Genomic DNA, 22,674 nt, shown 5'->3' with positions numbered 1-22,674 from the left:
TTCATCTTTGGGACAAAATACCTGAAAGGGAGGGAAAAAAACAAAACAAACAAAAAACCTTGGAGGAGGAAAATTTATTTTGGTTCATGATTTCAGAGGTTTCAGTCTGTGGTCAGCTGGCTCCAGTGCTTTGGGCCTGAAGTAAGCAAAACATCAGTGCCAAAGGATACAGTACAGGAATGCCACTTACCTCATGGCAGACTGTAAGCACGGAGAACAAATGAGAGAGGAAGGGGCTGGGGACAAGATATACTCTACCAGGGTGTGCTGCCTATTACCTACTTCCTTCAACCATACTCCATCTCCTACAGTTTTTACCACCTCTCAATAATGCCATCAAATGATTCATGATTTGCATTAACCTACTCATCAGTGCATTAACCTACTCATGAGGTCTGAACCTTCATGATCCACTCAGCTTTCTAAAGGTCCTACCTCTGAATATTACTGCATCGGTGACCAAACCTTCAATACGTGAACCTTTGGGGACATTCTATATCCAAACCATAACACCTTTCTTTCCATTTTTTTTCTATTTGAATATTGGTCTTGTCTTATTCAGTATTTAAATAAAAACAAATTCGTCCTTTGACATGTGTAACTGAAATAATTATTCTCCTCCTAATTATCATAGTTTTTAGAAATAATTTATGTGATTTTTTTTAAAGTAATATAAAAGTTTCGTATTTTTATGTAACCAATTTGGCATATTTTCCTTAATAGCTTATAGCTGTTTTTGTCCTCCAAGGTTTGCAGAAACACTCATATTTTCTTCTAATACATTTGCAGTTTTTTTAAAAAAACGTCTTTTTGTAATTTGGGTATTTATTTTAAGATGTCAGATGGGGAGAAAGCTTACCTTACTTGTTGTTTGCTAGCTGCTTACCTCCCCTTTCCATTCCTTCCCCAAAGTTTCAAAGCAGAAAAGATTTGCCCTAATGCATACCCTTTGCCTTTCATGTTATTTCCATCTCGCTAGCCCATTTTACCCATCAGAGGAAAGATAACTGTTATGAAGTTCTTTTGACCCGATTCCAAGGAGAATCCTGGTCTACCATGACATTGGGTTGAATGCCTTATTACTGCGTTCTCTGATACACTGCTTTGTATCCCACCATGGTTCTATTTAAAACTGTAGCCTTAAGCCATTTTGTTTTCTTGACCTCAGAAGTTATCTGGGCATAAAAATATTATCTATTTTCTGAAGACATGTTAGAGTTACCCCTGCTGTTTTTGACTTGTTAGGTATAATCGAAGTCCTGTCATTTAAATTTCTTTAATATGCAAAAAATGTTGTCTAAATTTATACCTTCGTTTTTTTTTAGGTTTTTGAATAAGACCCACTTTGTATAAAAATATAATTCTTTTCAAAGTAGCAGTGACTTCTTAGCCAGTTTTGGAAGCCTAGTAACACCTCTTTGAGTTTAGTACTTCCTCATGTTGGTGTGAAATAAGTGTTTTTATAATCTACATCTGAAGTCCTATTCTTTAATGTGTTTTATTTCTGTATCAGCTTTTAACTTTTACAACTAATCTGTGAGTTTTCCAGAATTCAGTCAGGTAATCCAAGAGAGATTACATTAAGAAAACAGCAGACCTGAGTTGGGTGCCACTTCACCTGCCTGTAATCCCAGCAGCTTGGGAGGCTAGGCAGGAGGATTGAGAGTTCAAAGCAATGGCAAGGCACTAAGTAACATAGTGAGACCCTGTCTGTAAATAAAATACAAAATAGGTTGGGGATGTGGCTCAGTGGTTGAATGCCCCTGAGTTCAATCCTCAGTACCAAACAAAAAGAAAAAAGAATAAAAAGAAAAGAAAACAGCAGACCCTGAGAATGTTTCAGGAAATTATAAGTGCTAAAAATGCTGAATTCAGCCCTTTTCTCTTATGTTTCGGAGGGTTGAATTCTCCCCTTCCTCAGGGATTATTGTTGTGGCTTTAATTTACATTTAAACATTTATAAATTTAAAAAGATAATTTATTTGAGCCTTCATATTTTTCATAAAATAATAAATTAGAGTGTTGAATTTATAGCATACATTATTTGTTAACCGTCCTTTGATGTACTGCACTTTGCTGCTACCATGAATAAAATATGCTTTAAAAAGGGATATCATCAGTACTTTAAATGAGGCCTGAAATCTGCAACACAGTACTTCTGTCATATCCTGTTGTTGTGTTATGTTTTTCATTAGCAATCTCTCAACGAGACTCCTTTTCCATTCTAGTCATTTACACCTATCATTTACTTTGCAAATGGATTACTGCTGTGTATATCTTGATTCTGTCTGGTCTATCATTCTACATAATAAATTTATTTATTTATTTTTTTACAGAGAGAGAGAATTTTTTAATATTTATTTTTTAGTTTGTGGTGGACACAACATCTTTATTTTATTTTTATGTGGTGCTGAGGATCAAACCCAGCGCCCCGTGTATGCCAGGCGAGCGCGTTACCTCTTGAGCCACATCCCCAGACCTCTATATAATAAGTTGATAGGGCTCTATTACATTTCATGTTGTAAATTTGGTCTTTCATTCTAGCCCATTAGAGTCTTAAACTTCAGTCTTCCATTTTAAGCCATTTTTCCTAGGTTTGTGTCAATCTTAGTTGGCTGTGTTAAAATTAGAGATTATATGCTGACTGTAAAATCTATCTCCTAATATGTTTTATTTGACTAGGTAGCATATTGCTCTTTTGGGGGGGGATGCTTTTAATTAAGTCTTCCACTGGTTGACCAACCACTGTCCCTTACTGCTTTACAGAGTTTGGCTATACCTTTACATTTGTTAATTAGCTATTGAAGGTATTTGCCCTTACAACCCCTCGTAAATGCACTTATAAAGCACTTATAAAGGACAGAGTTCATAGTCTTACTACAAGAAAACCACCATTGAACACAACAGTAGTCTTTTATTCTTTGTATTCTTCCCTTTTAGAATGATTGTTTAGCAAATGAAATAAATTGTAACCCAATGCTGTGCATATCTGCAAGTTGTTAATAAATATATCACAATTAACTTTTCTCAAATGATTTCTTAAAATAAAAAAGTTGTAATTAAGAGTTTTTTAAAAAATAGTTTTTACTTATAAATGGACACAATATCTTTATTTTGACTTATTCATTTTTATGTGGTACTGAGGATTGAATCCAGTGCCTCACTTGTGTGAGGCAAGTGCTCTGCCACTGAGCCCCAACCTCAGCCTGTTATTATGAGTTTTTTAAAAAAAGAAAACTTTGACATCTGAATCCTCTTTGTATCTGCCATTCACTTTGACCTCACATTGTGATTTGTTTTCACTCCACCTGAAGTCCTCCTTGCATACTCAATTTTCATTGCCTCTTTTATACCTGCACACTTAATTCCTCTGCAGTGACTAGTGATGTACAGTAAATGCTGAAAATTTAAATTCTCTACTTCAGTTTGGTAGCTTAAGATAATTTCATATTTGGAAATTATGGAAGTTTGTTTACCTGTAGTTTTTCCCACTCATAGATTCTCAGCTTCATTTTCTACTTTGATTTATCTAACTGATATCATTTACATGAACAGGGTACAGGTTGTTCCTCTTTCTTATTTGGTTGGAATCCCTTCTTCAGATCATGAGTTGGTGTCTTTGTGCTGCTAAAAGAAAGGATATTTAAACATATGACCTTTATGTGGTAACTCACTTCCTTAAGAGTTACTCTTTTTGTTACAGTTAATTATAGAACACAAGTGATTATTTTACTAATTATATACTATTAAGTAACCATAAAATCTTTTTTGTGGAGATTAGAGACTTTTTTTTTTTAGTACCAGAACTGAATCCATTATTGCTTTTTCTTTTCTTTTCTTTTTTTTTGTTTTGAGACACAGTCTCCCTAATTTGCTAAATGCCTCATTCAGTTGCTGAGGCTGGCCTTGAACTTGAGATCCTTCTTCCTCAACCTCCTGAATCTTCTGGAATTACAGGCATGTACCACCGTATCCAACTGGACAGTAGAGACATTTTGAACAATATCTAATCAAATTACAGCTGATGAAACTGAAGCCTACAGTGATTGACTTGCACATACTAATTCCATCAGAGCTAATGCTAGAAATCTGTTTTTCTTAGCTCTCAATTCAGTACTACCATACTGCTTTACTGGTAGGATATGAAGACATTAATTCTCAGCTTAGAAGATAGGAAATTTTGTGATTGGCGATGTCTTTGAAAATCATGGTAAACAAAATAATAGTTTAAATATGATTGGGAATCTTAACAGTATTGAAACATCCATGTTTTTAACATGGAATTATTACTAAGGTGTGTACACTTGTTTTTACTGTTTTGGTTATTTTCTAAAATAATTTTGTGTAATTAAAATTGAACACACAATTTTTTTATTTAAAAATCTGAACAAGTGAATGTATAGGGAATTTACTTTGAGTATTTAAAGAAAGGCCAATTTGTAATCTGTTTTGTTTTTTGTTTTGAATAAACCTTTTCAGAAAGATGAGGTCTACCTTAATCTGGTGCTGGACTATGTTCCGGAAACAGTATACAGAGTTGCCAGACACTATAGTAGAGCCAAACAGACTCTCCCTGTGATCTACGTCAAGGTATGTAAAAATGGAACAATTTCCCATTTTGGAAAATATTTGTTGTGAGCCAGGGTGAATACAGGATATTTTTAAATTGTATTACTGCATTTAATTCTCAGGGAGGAAAAACTGCTAAGGTAGATAATGCTAGTTTGGTAAATTTTTGTATGGTTTTAAAATAATGAGATTTCACTTTTAAAACTTTCATGACACATATTAAAGGTATTCTGATAAATTTTAGTGAATTGTTCATAGACAATTTTGGATTTTTATTCTGCTATCTGTTGCTTATTTTCATTTAATTTCTGATCTTTATTGTGCCACAGACCAAAATAGGAACATATCATGTAGACTCACATAAAATTATATACTTATAAATATGTTCAAATTTAAGGTCTTATTGACATTTATAGGTACATTTATTGTATCTGTAGCAGAAATTTAACCTTTTGGCAATTTTAAACATTTTAATATATTTATTTATTTAGTATTATTTAATTTGGGGTTTCTAATACTGATGCCATCTTACTTATTTAATTTGTTTATTTGGTACTGGGGATTGAACCCAAGGGCACTTTACCACTCATCTACATCCCTGACCGTTTTAATTTTGAGACAGGGCCTTGCTAAGTTTCCCTGGCCTAGAATTTGTGGTCCTCCTTCATCAGCCTCCCGAGTTGCTGGGATTACAGGTGTGCAGCACCACATAGGCCTTATAAAATGTTATTGTTGAATGTTTTTATTTCATCTTAAGAGCTGGAATTCTTTCATAAAGAGAAACTTCCCCATTTAATCTTTTTTTATTTTAGTTTTAGTAATCAAAACTAAAATGTGTGGTGATGAGGATCGAACCCAGTGCCTCACACATGCCAGGCTCTACCACTGAGCTACAACCCCAGTCCCCCATGTACTTTTATCTGTACTCTATAAAGTACAGTTTATATAAAAAGACAGGTATATATTTGATTTCCTTACTATTATTTAGCAAAATTTAGAATTGGTTGGTTCTATAACATCCTTCATAGGTGACTAGTTGGGTGTTTTCTTGTTTGTTCATACTATTTGATAGCTTTCTTGTTTTCTAGAATAGTGTTCCAGGTTCATCTTACACATTTCTTTCTCATACTTGGAATCAACTTTTTCTTCAAGGAGACCATGTTCTTTTAGTAACAAATGTTTTTTAGATATCACAGTCTAAATGCTGGAGGTGCTAAATGCTATAGGGTTGGTTACTGCTTCTGGATATTTTTAGTAAAAAGAGCTAGGAGATGTGGGTAATTTTTTCAAAGATATAACACATCTGTTTTTCTCCCCCAAGGGTAAATACACAATAAATTCATATTGATACTTCCAATTAAAATTGAGGGTTTTTAAAAATCATATCTTTTTTAAAAATTATTATTGGTTCTTCTTAGTTTTACATGACATCAGAGTCTATTTTTTTAAACCCTGATAATCTTCCACACTTAACACTGAAAATTTCACTTCTCAATGACAGCATTATAATCACCCACTTGTTAGCACCTCTAGCTGACAATAATGTAAGATCTTTTTGAAGCATTTTTTAACCTCCCATTCAATCCCATTAGGAATTAACCAAGGTATCTGTTTTAAAGCAACATTGAAGAACTCTCTTTGTGTGATTATACCTCATTAAGCTTTGTAATTTCATTTTACTGTTATTATAGTTGTAATTTTAAAATGCTAAATTAATTTTACTTTTAAATTAACATTTACATGTTTTAATATTTACATGCTTTCAAAGTCCAAAATATTGGGCTGGGGATGTGGCTCAATCGGTAGCGCGCTTGCCTGGCATGCGTGCTGCCCGGGTTCGATTCTCAGCACCACATACAAAGATGTTGTGTTCGCCGAAAACTAAAAAAAATAAATAAATATTAAAAAATTCAAAAAAAAAAAAACAACAAAGTACAAAATATGTTCAAAGAAGATTAACTTTTATGTGTTCCTTCTACCAGTTAAATGGTCTTAAATATTTTAAAACAGTTTATTATATCATTTTAAAAAACAAGCAGTGTGTAATTATTTTACCCAATTCTAGTCCCTTTTTCTCTAAATGTATAAATTTTTCTTTTTGGGGGGTGGGGGTGGGGTATAAAAATACATCCTGGAGATCTCTTTTATATTTTCCTGGATTGAAAAATATATCCTGGAGATCACTCCATATTTTCATATTTTGCCAGCATATAGTTGGGCTTCATCTCTGACATTCTATCTTTAAAAAATAAAATTAAATTGTGCATATTGAAGTTGACATACTGGAAAGAAATCTCGTACTTGTTTCTCCTCCTTGTGAAAAAAAAGGAATTATTCTTTTTTTTAATAACCACAGCTCTTTCTTTTTTTTTTTCTTTTTAACTACAGCTCTTTCAGAATCAGAACTCTTGGCCCTAGGTATTATTCTCTGGAGATACAAATCTATTTGTATGTTTAAAGTCCTGAAAAGAGAAAAATTATTGTCTATAGTTAATGAATTTATGAGTTGAGCTCCTTCACTTATTTATATTGCATAGTTTAATTGTAGTCCTATTATTTGAAAAATCTTAGTTTGGGAGATGGAAATAAAAGTGACAAATTACATACAACTCTTTTATGATCACCATCTAATAAGGACTTGTTTGGCATACATGTTACCAAAATGGAAAATGCATTTCTTTGTGATTATTTACTTTCACTTTTTCTAGGTGAGTTGAGTTGTTCTCTGACTATATTGTTTGGAACCTGTTTCTTCACCCCTTTTCTACTTCTATTGCCTTTTTTGTAGTTGATAATAGTTATAAGATAAAAAGTTTTGAGTGCCTGTGTTTTTGTGCTATGCATCTTTCAGAACTAAGTATGTTTTGAAATGTAATTCTGAAACACATGGCTATCCAATCATTGGTATGAATTTAAATTTTTTGTTTTGTTTTTTGAGGTGAGGTGTCACTATGTTGCTCAGGCTGGCTCTGAACTCCTGGGCTCAAATGATCCTCCTGCCTTAGCCCCGTGAGTAGGTGGGGCTATAGATGTGTGCACTACACCCAGCTTCAAGTGGGTTTTTTTTTTTTTTTTAAATAATTGGGAAAACAAACTAACTTGTTTAAGGACAAGGTCTGAATACATAAGAGAGCTGGATACATTTTTGTTATTTTGTTATTTATTTTAAACAGATTTGGTGGCACAGAGGGGAGTACATTGGCCTTGAGTTAGATTAACTTTATTACTGTGCTCACTGAGCCTCAATTTCCTCTCCTGGAAAAATAAGGGGAAATGTATATATCACAGAGTGATTGTAAAAATTGTTAAAATAATACGTTATATTTCAAATTGGGTTCATTAGAGTAAAGATATGGCAGAATAAAGAAAGTAAAATTTAAAGAGGAGTATTCATCCTCAAACCATTACAGAAGATTGCAAATGTGATAGTGGGCTGTTATTTAATCTTTCTGGGCCTGGTTACCTGAAAGGCCTGGTTTATTTTATAAAATCAAATAATAGTAGTATTTATGGATTACATGGGGTTGTTCCAGGATTAAGTGAAATAATACATATAAAGCACTAGAATAGTGCCTAACTTCTGTAGAAAGCCTTTTAGGTTTCTTATAAGTATGTTTTTACAAAGTGGAACAACAACAAGATGTGAAAATGAGTATTTTATTGTTAATCTAAAGAATAAAGAATCAAGTGAAGAGAATGGAGATTATCTTTCAGATGAAAGAATATAGTAAAACGTCATCTTGAAATTAACCTAATTTAAGCTGTTTAGCATTTTTTTAAAGAAAACTTTTTGTTTTCATTTGTTTTGGTTTTTTTTTTTTTTTTTTTTTTTTTTTTGCTGACATAGATGTTGAAACCCTCATAGAGTTGGTAAAATCTTTATTTTAGTAGATGAGTACCTGTGAATTCAGTTGCTTATAGATCATTTTCTAGGTGATAAAGAATTAAACTTGCAGAATACATCTTAAGACTTTGAGATTGATTCTGTGAACAATTATACACTTTTATAGAATTACATAGTTTTAAAAAAGATACATGAATACCTGAATATTTTAATTCTAAGTTTAGTGGCAAGTGCTGATCTTATTGAATTCACCTTATGTTTGCATTTTATGTCATACTTCATCTTAAAGAAGGCTTAAACTTTTCCAACTTAATATTAATATTAAAGATGTATTGAAATTCACCTGTTTGCAGTTTCCGTCATGCCTCTGAAGGAAAGTAGGTTTCCTATTAAGTAATCCAACCCTTATCACAAGTCATATGTCATCATATGTCAATGCTTTAATCTGACCTGTATCTTTTAATTTTATTTCATTTTCAAATTTTCATTATTTTACCAAGACACTCTTATCTTTGGTTTGAATCATTTCACAATTTTTTTGCCATGTAATTAATTTTGGGCTAGCGGTCAGAAGGTGAGCAGCCAGAAAAATTACAAAGTGAATTATTTAAAAATTTTTACAAAGAGAACCCAAGATCCAAGGTGGGAGGGAGTGAATTAGATCACTACTGGCCTTTGGATGAACAGAGGATTTTAGTATTCTTTTTTTTAAATTTTTTTTTTTGTAGTTGTATATGGACAGCAGGCCTTTATTTTATTTATTTCCATATGGTGCTGAGGATCAAACCCAGTGCTTCACACATGCTAGGCAACTGCTCTGCCACTGAGCTACAGCCCCAGCGCAGGATTATGGTATTCTTATAGTATGTTTCAACTATATATCTCTTTTAGTAGTAGAATTGAAGAAAATTATCTTTTAAGGTGATGTCAGTATTCACCTAGGCATGTGTTTTTAAATGGTATTTAAAATCTTATTTCTGAAGGATATTAATAAAAAGAGTGGTGATGCTACTAAAGGATTACTGATGTTTTGATAGGTAATTGCTAATTTTTTTCAGCACACCTGTGAGTTTTCAATAACCTTAGAAACTGACATATCAATAAAAAAAAAAGATTCTGAAGATGACATTGGAAATACTTTTCACATTAAGCAGCCTGACATACTAGAAAGAATGATGAACTAAAAAATCAGAAGACTTGGCTTCTCATCCAAATATTGGTTTTGAGTCATAGGATTTGGGATATCTCTCTTGAGTTTTATATCTTGTTTTAAATAAAAACTCAGCTAGTTGGAGATAAGATGTTAGTAAGTAAGAGCTTATAAAGCTCATTGTCAGGTTTCCTTTTTTAAGTTATTAAAGGATGGTACAAATACATGGTTAATGATACTTAAGTTAGCTAATTCATACAGACATGACATGAAACTTGTTTAAAGAAGATTGAGTAATCACCAGTATTCACCTGTTCTCTGTTGGGAATGTTACTATTTTGTGGCTTAGTGATTCTAGTTTGATTGAAATAGGAAGTATTCAATTAATGCTCATTATTTATTCCAGTTGTATATGTATCAACTGTTCAGAAGTTTAGCCTACATCCATTCCTTTGGAATCTGCCACCGGGATATTAAACCACAGAACCTCTTGTTGGATCCTGATACAGCTGTCTTAAAACTCTGTGATTTTGGAAGGTAAGCTGGCTCCCCCTTCGGCACCTTTTCTATCACTCCCTGTCCCAAAAAATAATCATTTTATTAAATATATTCCTTTTACAATTTCAGTCTAGACCCTTACTAAGGGAGCATAAACTAATGCAATTCTTTGTAAGGGTAGTTTTGATTATTTCTGTTAGAATTATAAGTGTGTGTATTCTTTTAAGTGACAATTTAACTTTTAGGAATTATTTCATTGAAAATATTATTTTACAAAATTCTGTATGTACAGAGATTTTTAATCATTCATTGTTTATAAATATCTATTTGTAAGAAAATGTCAAAAAAATTTTAAGATATATACAAATAAAATGTTATACATGCCACCAAGAAAAAGAATGAAGCAGCTCCTTATGAACTAGAAGGGAATCATTTCTAGTAAATATTAAATAGAAAAAGCAAGGTCAAGACTGTGTAGTATGCTACCTTTTGCTTTAAAAAAATAAACTGTGATTATATGTGTGTATGTGTATACATTTCAAAATATATATGTGTATATGCGTATATATGTATATCCATATATATATATATGCATGCACACATGCATATGACTTGTTTCTAAAATAATATGTAATCTATAATATTTCCCCTGGGTAGAGAAATTTGGGGAATATAATGTAGTTGGGATACTCACTTTTTCATTGATTATATTTGAGTGTTGGTCAAATGTATATTATGTGTATATTAATTTCTTCAGTAAGAACTAATTAAAATATTTTTTTTATGCATTGCTATGTATCCTTTTAACTTCAGAATTAACCTCAATTCAGGAATAAGGTAAAAGGTGGATCTAGTTGAAACTTTTATTTTTATTTTCCTCTAGTAATCTCTTATTCTCCCTTCTTTTATGTAAATTCCTACAAATTTGTTGAATTCTTAAACTTATTCTTTGGTAATATACTGTGACTTGGTAATAAAACCTTATGCTTTCCATTTCCATGCAGTCAAGCCTATATTCCCTTCTAGTACTGACAGTTATCCTTTAGTTCCTCTCTGATATTATCATCTAAAACAATCTTTTGCTCTTTTCTGCCCTGAAGAGATCTCTATGTTAACTTGGATTTTCCAGGTTTTTTCATCCTTATCACAAATTCTTATTTTTCAACTTAACTTTGTAGATTACATATTGACTCAGACCTGGTAGTATCTGTGTTCTTACTTCTTTATAATACTTTCACATCCCACAGTTCAAATTTTAGGTTTCACATAGGATATATTTTCTACAGGCTGTAGTAGAGAGATCCTTAAAAACCAAGCACATCTGCTTATCATAAATTAATTCTTAATAGTCTCAGAAATGTATTCTCTTTCAGCCATCCCATTTTACTATCTCCTAATTTTAAACACGTATCCTAGGACACAGCTCACTATAACTCTGTCCTTTGAACTATAAAAGTGGGAAAAAAATCAAATCAAAACTTTGGGGCTGGGATTGTTAGCGCTTGCCTAACACGTGTGCGGCCCTGGGTTTGATCATCAGCACCACAGATAAATAAATAAAATAAAGGTATTGTGTCTACCTACAACTAAAAAAAAAAAAAAAATACTTAAAAAAATCAAAACTTTTGATGCTTAAAATAAAGTATGACTACTTATTTTTTGTAGGATATTTGCCCAAATTAGATGAGTTTTATCATTATGCATATCTTTCCCACTGAGAATAATTGACTGCTAAGTACTTTAAAAAGACTGTGACACCAAGATTAGTAGTTTCTTTTCTCTCTTAGTGTCAAAACACAGTTGAGACTGGCCATGTTGTTAGAACATGATACTTTATGTTCTAATTTGTGATAAGGATGAAAAAACCTGGAAAATCCAAGTTAACAGAGAGATCTCTTCAGGGCAGAAAAGAGCAAAAGACTGTTTTAAATGATAATACCAGAGAGGAACTAACAGGATAACTGTCTGTACTAGACAGTTTATGGTGATGAAGGGTAAAAAAATTTAAGGTCATTTAGTCATCACTGACTAGAAATAAATTGAAGAAAAGAAAGCCTAGACTTTATTCTAATAAATTTGGAACAGAGATTTTATTTGTATGGTAAGACTGCATTTTTATAAACTCTTTGATAACAAAGGTGCTTTCTTGGTTTTTAACAAAATTGTTTTGGGCAAGTAGGGTTTGAGAGACACTTGATACTCTTAGGTACTAGGTTGGTGGAGATTTGAACAGACCAGTATTAATGTCTTATTATTAATTCTTTACTGGGTGAAACAGCACCTGAAGGTAGCTGAAGGGCTACATGGGCTAAGAATTCTCTTGAGTAGGGAGTTTTACAAACAGCCTTATTTTGTAAGAGAAAGAGGGTAGACACATGTATCAAGTAGTGAAAGAGTCTATAGACTACAAAGCTTTCATTGTTACCATTTGACTTGCAGTGAATTTTTAAACTGTAATTGGAATCTATTTTGTTTTAAAAAGTAGACTTTTAAAGGTAGAAAAGTTTCTTATCACCTCTGCTTGAAATGAAATGTTTTAATTTTTAGAAAACATAAAAATACGTTTCATTTTTGATTCGTGAAATTTTTGTTTGTCAGTACTTAGGGAGGGAAAGGGTGAAAAATAAACTTTTAAACCAGTGATGAGCAGGGGATAGTGGTGCAGGCCTGTAATCCCAGTGGCTCAGGAGGCTATGTCAGGAGGATCACAAGTTCAAAGCCAGCCTCAGCAAAAGCAAGGTGCTAAGCAACTCAGCGAGACCCTGCCTCTAAATAAAATACAAAATAGGACTGGGGATATGGTTCAGTGGTCAAGTGCCCCTGATTTCAATCCCTAGTACCCCCTGCCCCTCCAAATGGTGATGAAGGGTAAAAAAATTTTAAGGTCATTTAGTAATCACTGACTAGAAATAAATTGAAGAAAAGAAAGCCTAGACTTCAAAATCCTTATGACTATTTTCATCCATTGTTATTCTGATTTTCCTGTACCTTTATGTCACAATTTTCTTGGCACTTACTTTTTAAAATTTTGTTGCATGTATTTATTTTCTGTATCTATGTTTGATGTTATTATGGTTAGCTTCTTTCGTAGCAGCTTATTTAAATGGTTAGCTTCTGTAGCAGCTTATTTTTTCTTCACAGACATCTCAAAATATATTAAGTACAATTTACTATACTGTTTAAAATACATACTACAAAGTATTTTAGAGTTAAAGTTGAAATAAGAGAACACATAGACTTACCACAAGAGACCGAATTTGTAGGTTGTGAATAATTTCTTCCCTAAAGTTTAAGGCCTATCTTTTTGTAGTTTATTGGATAATGAGTATGTAAACAGTTAATAAATAAACCAAAATGTGGAAATTAAAGAGATTAGGTGTGTATTCCTTCAGATATTCATCCTGAGTCAGAAGTAAAATTGTAAGGATATGTTGAATTAGAAATATTCCTTCTTCTATTCTGATCTGTTATCATGCCTTTTGGTTGAGAGAGGTGTCTCTTCATTTTGTGCCCTTCCATCTTAATATTTTAGAAGTAGAATTTGGGAAACAGAATCAGAAGAAATTCAACATTTATTCTTTTCTGACTTTTTAATCACTTTTTTATTAGGCAACAATTGAGCCATTCTGCCTTTTAAAATCTCTGTTCTATTTTACTGAAAAAAAATGTGAGAAAATTGTAGATTGGGATAGTTATGGTTCATATTTTCTATTTTGTATATTGGATGATTGGAATGATGTGAAACTTAAAAGATAAACATTTGGTATTGTGCATGATAATTATAAGTTCCTTTAAAGTTTAAATTTTAAACACTTTTTATTTTTTATATTTTTATTAGTGCAAAGCAGCTGGTCCGAGGAGAACCGAATGTTTCATATATTTGTTCTCGGTACTATAGGGCACCAGAGTTGATCTTTGGAGCCACTGATTATACCTCTAGTATAGGTAAGTTCTGAATCTGAATATAATGTTTATAATTATTAATTGCATCTTGGTTTTAACAATTCATTATTATCAATCTACTTTCACTGGCCAAGAAAGAAGGGTGTTACCTATATTTTTTCTTAAAGATGAGATGTAGAAATATACGTACATATATTTAAATTTTGCATTTAAGAATTTATAATACACTTTGTAATCTTTAGGATTTTTTTGAGTACTAAAATTATAAAGCTATAGTTGGTTATCTATTTGTTTTTACTTTATTAATGATTCAAATCCTAAGTTGTATACCTTTCTTAAATTTGCCTGAAATGTTCAGTTCTGAGCTTGATTGCCAGTTAGAGAATTTAATGTTATTTCATTGTTAGTAACACAGGTTATTAACAATAATTAACAGGTTATTGTTAATAACAGAGGCTGACCATATTATTGAATTCATCCCATGCTGTCTTATTTTGGTTATTTAACTTCAGGTCAGCATAAATCATTAGCAGTTCAACCAAGATCACTGATTCCTTTTTTTTTTTTTTTAATTATTTTTAGTTGTAAATGGACACGATACCTTTCTTTCTTTATTTTATGTGGTGCTGAGGATTGAAGCCAGTGCCTCACTTATACGAGGCAAGTGCTCTACCACTGAGGTACAACCAGCTGAGCGTCCAGCTCACTGATTCTTTAGAAGTCTGTAGCAGAGATGTTTAGTGATTGAAGGATATGAATGGAGACAATTAATTGAAGTCTCTATTGACCTTTTCTTCCCCATTTTAGCACCCTGGTTAAAATACAGACCATACATGAACAGCTGTACATGAATAGGAAACTAAGAAACAAGGGGCAAGCTTAGGCTATATGGTGCAAGTGGACACAAAAAATTATTTTATTCTTATATGTTTTTTCTGATTAGAATTCTGTAGTCCAAAATTGGAACATAGAATAGAATAAATACACAGCCCCCCAAAAACCCTGCAGTACTGAAAACTTAAAGAAAGAAAGAAAGAAAAAGAACAATAATTTTGGAAACTTTTTGACTTTATGATACAAATAAAAATTCTTAACATTTTCATTTTCATTTTGCCAAAAAGGGATATGCTGGATTACATTTTCATTTGTTCCAAGGGACTAGAGTTTTATCCACCATTTGTTTTGTACATCAAGTGCAAATTTCTACCCAGTGAAATAGCATATTCTTTGAGAAAATAGGTTTGCTCTCCAGGACCTCTGAAAATATCCAGAAGACATAGGGTTCTACAGAGCACACTTTGAGAACTGCTGCACAAAGGGAGAGAGAATATAACACTGTGTGTATGTAATGCTAATGTCTGTGTTATGTGGTAATATGTTAAAAGACAAATGAGAAGTGGTACAAAGAATATTTTCCCTGAGTTCAACCTGGATTTGACTTCCAAATCTTGTAATATTGTGCTTAGCTGAGCTGTAAGATTGAAATTAGATATTAACAGTTCTACCTACCTTTGTTAGTGTCTGTGAGAGTCCATAAAATATTAGTGAAAGTGCTATAGAAATGCAAAGTGATGTTCTTTCTGTGGCATTTGTTAATTTGAATGGCCCCTAGAGTAAATTTTACCTATTTGTCTTTGGAAATGTCATTGAATGTTTTTTTAGCTACTTTATATTTTATTCAAATATATGATACTAATGATCTTCAGAAATGACACAGGAATGAGTTGTGCCCAGGTCACCTAAAATAAACGCACTTTGGTTCATCCGAAAAAGTCTCATAACTCTTATCATCTACCACATGGAATGTCTATATAAACTAGGGATTTTGAAACCCTAGCGAACCTAGATTTGATCTGCCTCTTAAGGCTCTGAAAAAATTGTAAACATCCCCCCCCCCCAAAAAAAAAGGATATTTGGAAGTATACTAATACAGGAACATTTTTAAAACACTTTTAAGAATAATGTTAGAAATGATAGTCACTTAAGATTGATTATATTATCTTACTGAGAGATGAATGAATCAGAACAAAGGCTTTCTTTTTAGGATAGTTAAGCATATGGACTCTTGAAGAAGCTGTTATTCTGTGACTTTGAGACAGTGTTGTCTTCATTGGGAATTAAAGGTGGATTCCAGGTCTAGGGCTCTGCTATCAGCAGCTTTTCCTTTGACAAGTTGTTTACATTTATCGTGCCTTAAGTTCCTTATCTGTGAAGTAAATGTGTTAAATTAGATGATCTTGAAATATGACTTTATCATGAATAAGAGTTAAGTATGAAACAGAATGCCACTGTGTCTCAAACCCCAAATAACTAAATTTCAATGGACCAGAACATTTGGGGGGGCGGTGCGTGAACCTATTGTTTAGTTGAATTTTTATGTTTGGAGAGTTCCCCATTTTGTCCTGTGAAGTAAGAACAAAAAAGTTGTGGTATCCCCCTGGTGTTTTAGTCAGCTTTTCTCACTGTGAGTAAAGGATCTGGTGAAAACAATTGTAAAGAAGGAAGGTTTATTTAGGGACTCATGGTTTTGGAAGTCTCAATCCATAGATAGCCGGCTTTATTCCTAGGGGTGACACAGAACAACATGGTGGAAGAATGTGGCAGAGGGAAGCAGCTCACATGGTGATCAGGAAGCAGAGAGAGACACTTTACTCACCAGATACCAATATATACTCCATAACTACACCTCCAATGAACCGCTTCCTGCAGCCATACCCCACCTGCCTCCAGTTACCACTCATTTAATCCCATTAGAGGGTTAATTCACTGATGAGGGTAGGACTATGACCCAATCATGTCTCCTCCAAATCTCTTACATTGTCTCACACATCAGCTTTTGGGGGACACCGCATCTAAACCATAACACCTGGTTTTAGTATTTTGACTGACTTAACATGAATCAAAGGGTACTTAGTATAGTTGTCGCCGAATTTTTTGATTTTTAATTTTGGTGAGAACTACTAGGTAATAGTATTCCTTGATTTTATTTCATGTTTTCCATATTTATATTGAATCCTCCTATTACATTCTCCGTTGTTTTTTTAATGCATTCCCCAGTAATTTTTCTGACCTTGCCTTATGAGATGAATTATTCAGTATTATTAAGGAAAAAAGTAGGTGCACACTAACTTCTATCTAATCAGATAGGAAGGAAATATTTAAAACTTGAATCAAAATAAAATGTTTAGTAAGATGTACTTTTTCCATTTGGATCTGTAAAATTTAGTACAATTGGCTTTGAGTGAAATAAAGAGTCTCTAGTAGGTTTTCACATTTGTTCCATTGAGCAGTTTCTTAAGGTAACACATAGGACTGACTGTCTTGGTCTACATTATAGAACCAGTGTCTTGACTGTCATTACTTGGAGCTGAACAAAATCAACTTGGCTTTTCTCAAATGAAATCTATGACTTGTTTTAGGTCAATAAAAGTAGTCACTTGAGCAGAGATTTTTGAATCCCTCTTGAGATGTACTATCTCCATACCATTCACTATTATTCTCCTTCCCTACGTGTAGATAGAAAAACCTATCTAGCACTAATATATGTTCACCTCCCTAAAGTACTTCAGTCTTGATATAGCAATAATATATGTTCATCTCCCTAAAGTACTTCAGTCTTGGTACATACAAAACCCAGGAATCTCAGAAACCTGAAAACTGAAAAATAGCTTTTCTTTGCAGGAAATGTTAATAGTAGAATTTAACTGGAGTGATCACTTATATCAGTTAATTTATCTTCAGATATTTTTTTGGCAGAAAGAGGGTGTTATTAATGATTAGTCAAGGATAATAGATATAAACCAAGAATATACTAGATAAGCCAGATGTGTGCTTTAAATTAATTTTTAAAATGTATTGTTATTCAATTTATTGATTACATTATTTTAAAAGTTTTCTCTTTGGGATACCCATTTTGACTTAAAAATGAATTATTTTTGATGATTTATGAAATTGAAATGAAATATATACCTTGCTGTCTTTGTCATTACTTTGCATTTAGAATGATGATATAGTTAAGCATATTTCTCTGTCAGTCATCTCACATAAAAGTCAACCATTTAAAAGTCAGAATTTTCATTGGTTTAAAACACAGTGTCTGTGGGAGTTTGAACCCTGTATTGCTCCTCCTCTGTAGGCATCTCCTAACATGCAGAGATTGTGTCACTTTGACTGTTTTTAAGTAGAGAAGTACACAGTCATTCTGTGGCTTTGGAACTTTAATCCTCTCTTGAAGACCTGGTAGTTGAAAATGATACTTTATGCTTTATTGGAATATTCTCATTGGCCTTATTTCATCCTTGTTAAGTGTAACACTAATTTAAAATTGAATTAGGGAAATTTTTTGTATTTTTCAAAATCCTGTTTAGGATTATACAATCCTTGTGATATTTGCTTTGTGATCAGCATAATTTAAGTAAAATTAGAAAATATATACATTTTTTTCAACTTAAGTTTCAGAGTCTAATAAATCTTTATGTTCTCTTCAGATGTATGGTCTGCAGGCTGTGTGTTGGCTGAGCTGTTGCTAGGACAACCAATATTTCCAGGGGACAGTGGTGTGGATCAGTTGGTAGAAATAATCAAGGTGAGAAGATTGAATTTGAGTTTTTAACTGAAAGTAATTTTGATGCTGTTTTAGTAATATATCACAAACACAAACACACATGTGCAAGAAACTTAAAAAAATGGAGAAAGTGATTCAAGATCATGTTGCAAATTCAGGTGTAGAGCAGGTAAAAGAACCCACTTCTTGTTGAATAATTCTGGAAAATCTATTTTCTGTGTCTGATGCAGGAAAGGGATCTGTTTCAAAGCATTAGATTACTTCTTTGAGATGCAGCCCATTGTATATTTGGACAGCTAGAAATCAGCTTTTATTATGCTGAGCCATAATTCTCTATATAATTTCAAGCATTTGAGCATAGGACTACAATCAAGTTATTTTAAAGCTTTATACTTCATTCTATAAAAATGTTTTTTCTTTTAGTCAAGGGGATTTTGCTAGTTGTCATTGTGTGCAAATGTGGTTGAAAAGACCAGTGTGTGAGATCCTTGATCTTCCTTACTGTCCATAAAATTTTTTACAATTTTCAGCTGAGACTTCTCTTTATTTTCTAAAAGTCTAAAAATGCTTCCCACTATTAAAATTAATAGTGCTGTAATACAGAATTGGGCAAACTATTTCTATTAAGAGCTATATAAAATATTTTAGGCTTTGTGGGCCAAAAGGCAGAATCAAAGATGTTATATATGTACTTAAATAATGAAATAGAAAACATATTTGCATTCTTTTTTATTAATAAAAATGTAATAGGAAATGAGCACAATTGTTTTTATTTGTAATGTAGGTCTATTAATCAGAAGAATAAATGCTTTTTGGGAGGTATAAATATTTCTTTAATTGTAGTTCAATTTAATATTCCATATCACCAAGTTGATTACAAATCTGTAAAAATTAATTCTTAATTCTTGAGCCCTGTTGAAACAGAGTGGGTTCTGTGGTTTCCTGACCCCTGCTCTAGTACAGCCATTTAGTATTTCTTATATCCCTAGGCTTTCACTTGATATACTTGAACTCATATGCTATAATTCTTTAGGCATGTTGCTGTTCTATTTGTCATAAACATTTGTTCATAGAATTGTATCGTTTCTCTACAAATTATTTTTAAATTTCGCAATGATTTATTTTGTTATTAATTAATTCATACATGATCCAAATGAAATTGCTCAACTTATTTGGTAAGTCCATACCTTGTATCTGCCATAATATCTTATGAACCTTTATCTAGAGCTTGTTTGTGCCACTTTTAGTCATTATAATTTAATTTTTTTCTAATTTAACTTTAGATTTCAGTAGAAACTGTTAACTTTAATCAGGGCTTTAAGAATGGATTTGACTTTTCCATGGAGGACAGTCTCAGATCCCCAGTTCAGTTCTCAAGTGTTTTTGAAATAATAGTTGTGAACCCTTAGTCTTTATGGTAATTAGGGAATCCATGTTAAACCTTTCTTTTCTGTTAGCTTGCTCTTTTCTCCTTTGAAAACTTCATAGGTATTCTCTTGGAGTATTTGGAATTAGCTAACGCCACACAAAATAGATACCTTTCTCTGAATTTAAGTGGAAACTGAAAGTGGATAATCATATAGCAAATTGCATGAAGTTTTTTATGTGGTAGTTTTGCCACAGTTAAACTTTGTAAGCAGGGACTTCATTTATTGTCATGTTTTAATGTCTAAAGGTACAAAGCAGATTTCAGTAAAGGTTTGAATTGAATTTAAGCTGCTAGATCATTACCTTTTCATGATTTTGAAATTGCCTGGGAATATATAAGTAGATATGGTTGTTGTATATGTTGTTTATTAAATTTTATTGGCTCAGATGTTCATGCTAGTAATTTATAGCATGAATAACACAGTTTTATAAATTGAACAACTTTATCTAATTCTAACTATTCCCTTTTAAAAATGTATATATATTTATTTTAGTTATAAATGGACCTTTATTTTATTTATATGTGGTGCTGAGAATCGAACCCAGGGCCTCACACATGCTAGGCAAGTGCTCTACCACTGAGCCACATCCCAGCCCCTAGCTACCCTTTTAAAAAAAAAAAAAAAAATTATTTTTCAGTTTTAGGTGGACACAATATCTTTATTTTTCATTTATGTGGTGCTGAGGATCGAACCCAGTGCCTCACACATGCCAGGCGAGTGCGCTACCACTGAACCACAACCCCAGCCCCAGCTAGCTACCTTTTTTAATGTTCCTCTAGGTCCTCTAATAAGAAAGCTTTCATAAAATATTTAGAATAAAATTCAAATTAGAATAAAACAAAGTCATGAAAAATCACTTTTGGCATGCAAAACATAACTTTCTGAGGTTAATTTTATTTACAGAATTATCAGATAAGAATTTTATATCAGTTGATCTCTGTATAGCTAAAAGAGGCTTGGATTTCACAGCATTTAAGAAAAGAAAAATTCTGTTAGAACTTTTGGATAATAAGATTTTTTTTTCTTAAACATATACTAGTTTAATTCTAATTTAAGTATAGATGTATAGATTTATATCTTCCTAAACACATAGTAGACATAGTAAACCCCAAGAAATATCTGATGTGGTTTCATATGTGTGGTGAAAAATCAAATGTCTGGGAAAAAGCTGTACCAGACATATATTCACTGACATAACATTGTCATTTGGCACCTCTGCCATCAGGCATAGAAATGGGATTATTTTAAAAAGAGAGAAAGCTTTTGTAATACTGGTAAGGGTGATTTTTTTTTTTTTTAAAGATTTTTTAGTTTTCAATGGACCTTTATTTTATTTATATGTGGTTGCTGAGAATCAAACCCACTGCCTCACACATGATAGGCAAGCACTCTACCACTGAGGCACAACCTCAGCCCCAAGGGTAATATTTTTTAATGACAGTTACTTTATAATATAATTTTATATGCTCATTGAAGAAGACACACACATATTTAAAGAAAAGAACAATCATTACTGCTATGTCACATTATTAAAAATAGTTATATAAATATGAATATTTTCTCATGTCCAGAAGTGTATTTTTAATGACTACATAGATTTCATCTATGATTATATTTTGAGTTTCATAATAAGATTCTGAAAAAAATATCATTAAGGTAAAGTGACATTGCTTTTCAAAAGAAGTTTACATGACATTGGCTTCTCAACATTTGATGATTGATTCTCTTAATAAGTGACAAATGTCCCCCAAAATTGCCCAAATGAATTAAAGTTGAAGCACTTCCAGACCTAGAATTGCTGTAGGTTTTACTCATATTTTCTCTGAATTTAAATTTTAAGTAAGGAAAGGTTAACTACAGTCCCAAGTTCAGTTTCTGGATTAAAACATCACAAAACTGAGAGTTGGGGGAAAACAACTTTTTGTAAGATTTTAAAGATTTTAAAATGTATTAATATGCCTAGAAATATACTTTCATTTTTTCCATAAACATTAACTTATATTTTAGTAATAATTTGACCATTGCTTTTGAAAGAAAGAGTTTTAGGGCAGAATTAGTCAAAGTTCTACCTCTTGATAGAATTTCAGTAGCTTCTCTAGTTTTAGTAATTATAGTTGTAAAAACTATCTTCTAAATTTGGTATGCTAACATTGAAAATAGTGACATTAAATTATTTGCAATAATAAAATTTTTATGTGACAAAGTTCCTTTCTTTTGTAAAACAATTTTACTGAAGTGTTAGTTTTTTCAGTGATAACTAATTAATTATGACATTGGGATAGATAGCTTTTATATAGATAAGAAGTAGTAAAATCATATCTCTAATTGAAACTTTATGTAAGAAATTTGAAGATAAAACACAGTGAGATTTAGATAATCTTTTAAAAATTTTTATTAGTTCTTTTTAGTTATATATAAAATTAGGATTCATTTTGATACAAGAGTGTAGAATAGAATTTACTCTAATTTCCCTTCCTCCCTCCCCTGTTCCCTTTCCTCTACTTTAGTGATCTTTCTGCTATTTACTTATAGTTTTTTTTAATTAGTACCTTGTGGTTATAAACAAAAGTTAGTTCACTGTGTTGTATTCATATGTACATAAGAGAATTATGTCAGATTCATCCCACTGTTCTTCGCTTATCCCATTCTCTCCTCCCACCTCCTCTATCCCTCTTTACATTCCACCAATCTCTCTCTATTTTAATGGAACCCACCC

The 22,674-nt window shown here is 32.2% G+C and overlaps 1 protein-coding gene across 2 annotated transcripts in view; it reads left to right on the top strand.

The window, feature by feature from the left end:
- Gsk3b (glycogen synthase kinase 3 beta) overlaps positions 1–22,674 on the top strand; it is a 164,051-nt gene that overhangs the window by 94,002 nt on the left and 47,375 nt on the right. For both annotated transcript variants that reach the window (XM_046458003.2, XM_046458002.2), the window contains exons 4-7: positions 4,480–4,590; positions 9,970–10,100; positions 13,900–14,006; positions 18,452–18,549. In XM_046458003.2, the coding sequence (XP_046313959.1) occupies positions 4,480–4,590; positions 9,970–10,100; positions 13,900–14,006; positions 18,452–18,549 (447 nt within the window). The remainder of the gene's footprint in view (positions 1–4,479; positions 4,591–9,969; positions 10,101–13,899; positions 14,007–18,451; positions 18,550–22,674) is intronic.

This window comes from Marmota monax, unplaced genomic scaffold (assembly GCF_021218885.2).
Source record: "Marmota monax isolate L192 unplaced genomic scaffold, Marmota_monax_Labrador192_F-V1.1 WCK01_AAM20220418_F8-fsc00052, whole genome shotgun sequence".
In the NCBI taxonomy this organism is placed as follows: domain Eukaryota; kingdom Metazoa; phylum Chordata; class Mammalia; order Rodentia; family Sciuridae; genus Marmota; species Marmota monax.
The sequence above is the reverse complement of the archived record's forward strand: the minus strand, read 5'-3'. Positions and strand labels throughout refer to the sequence as shown.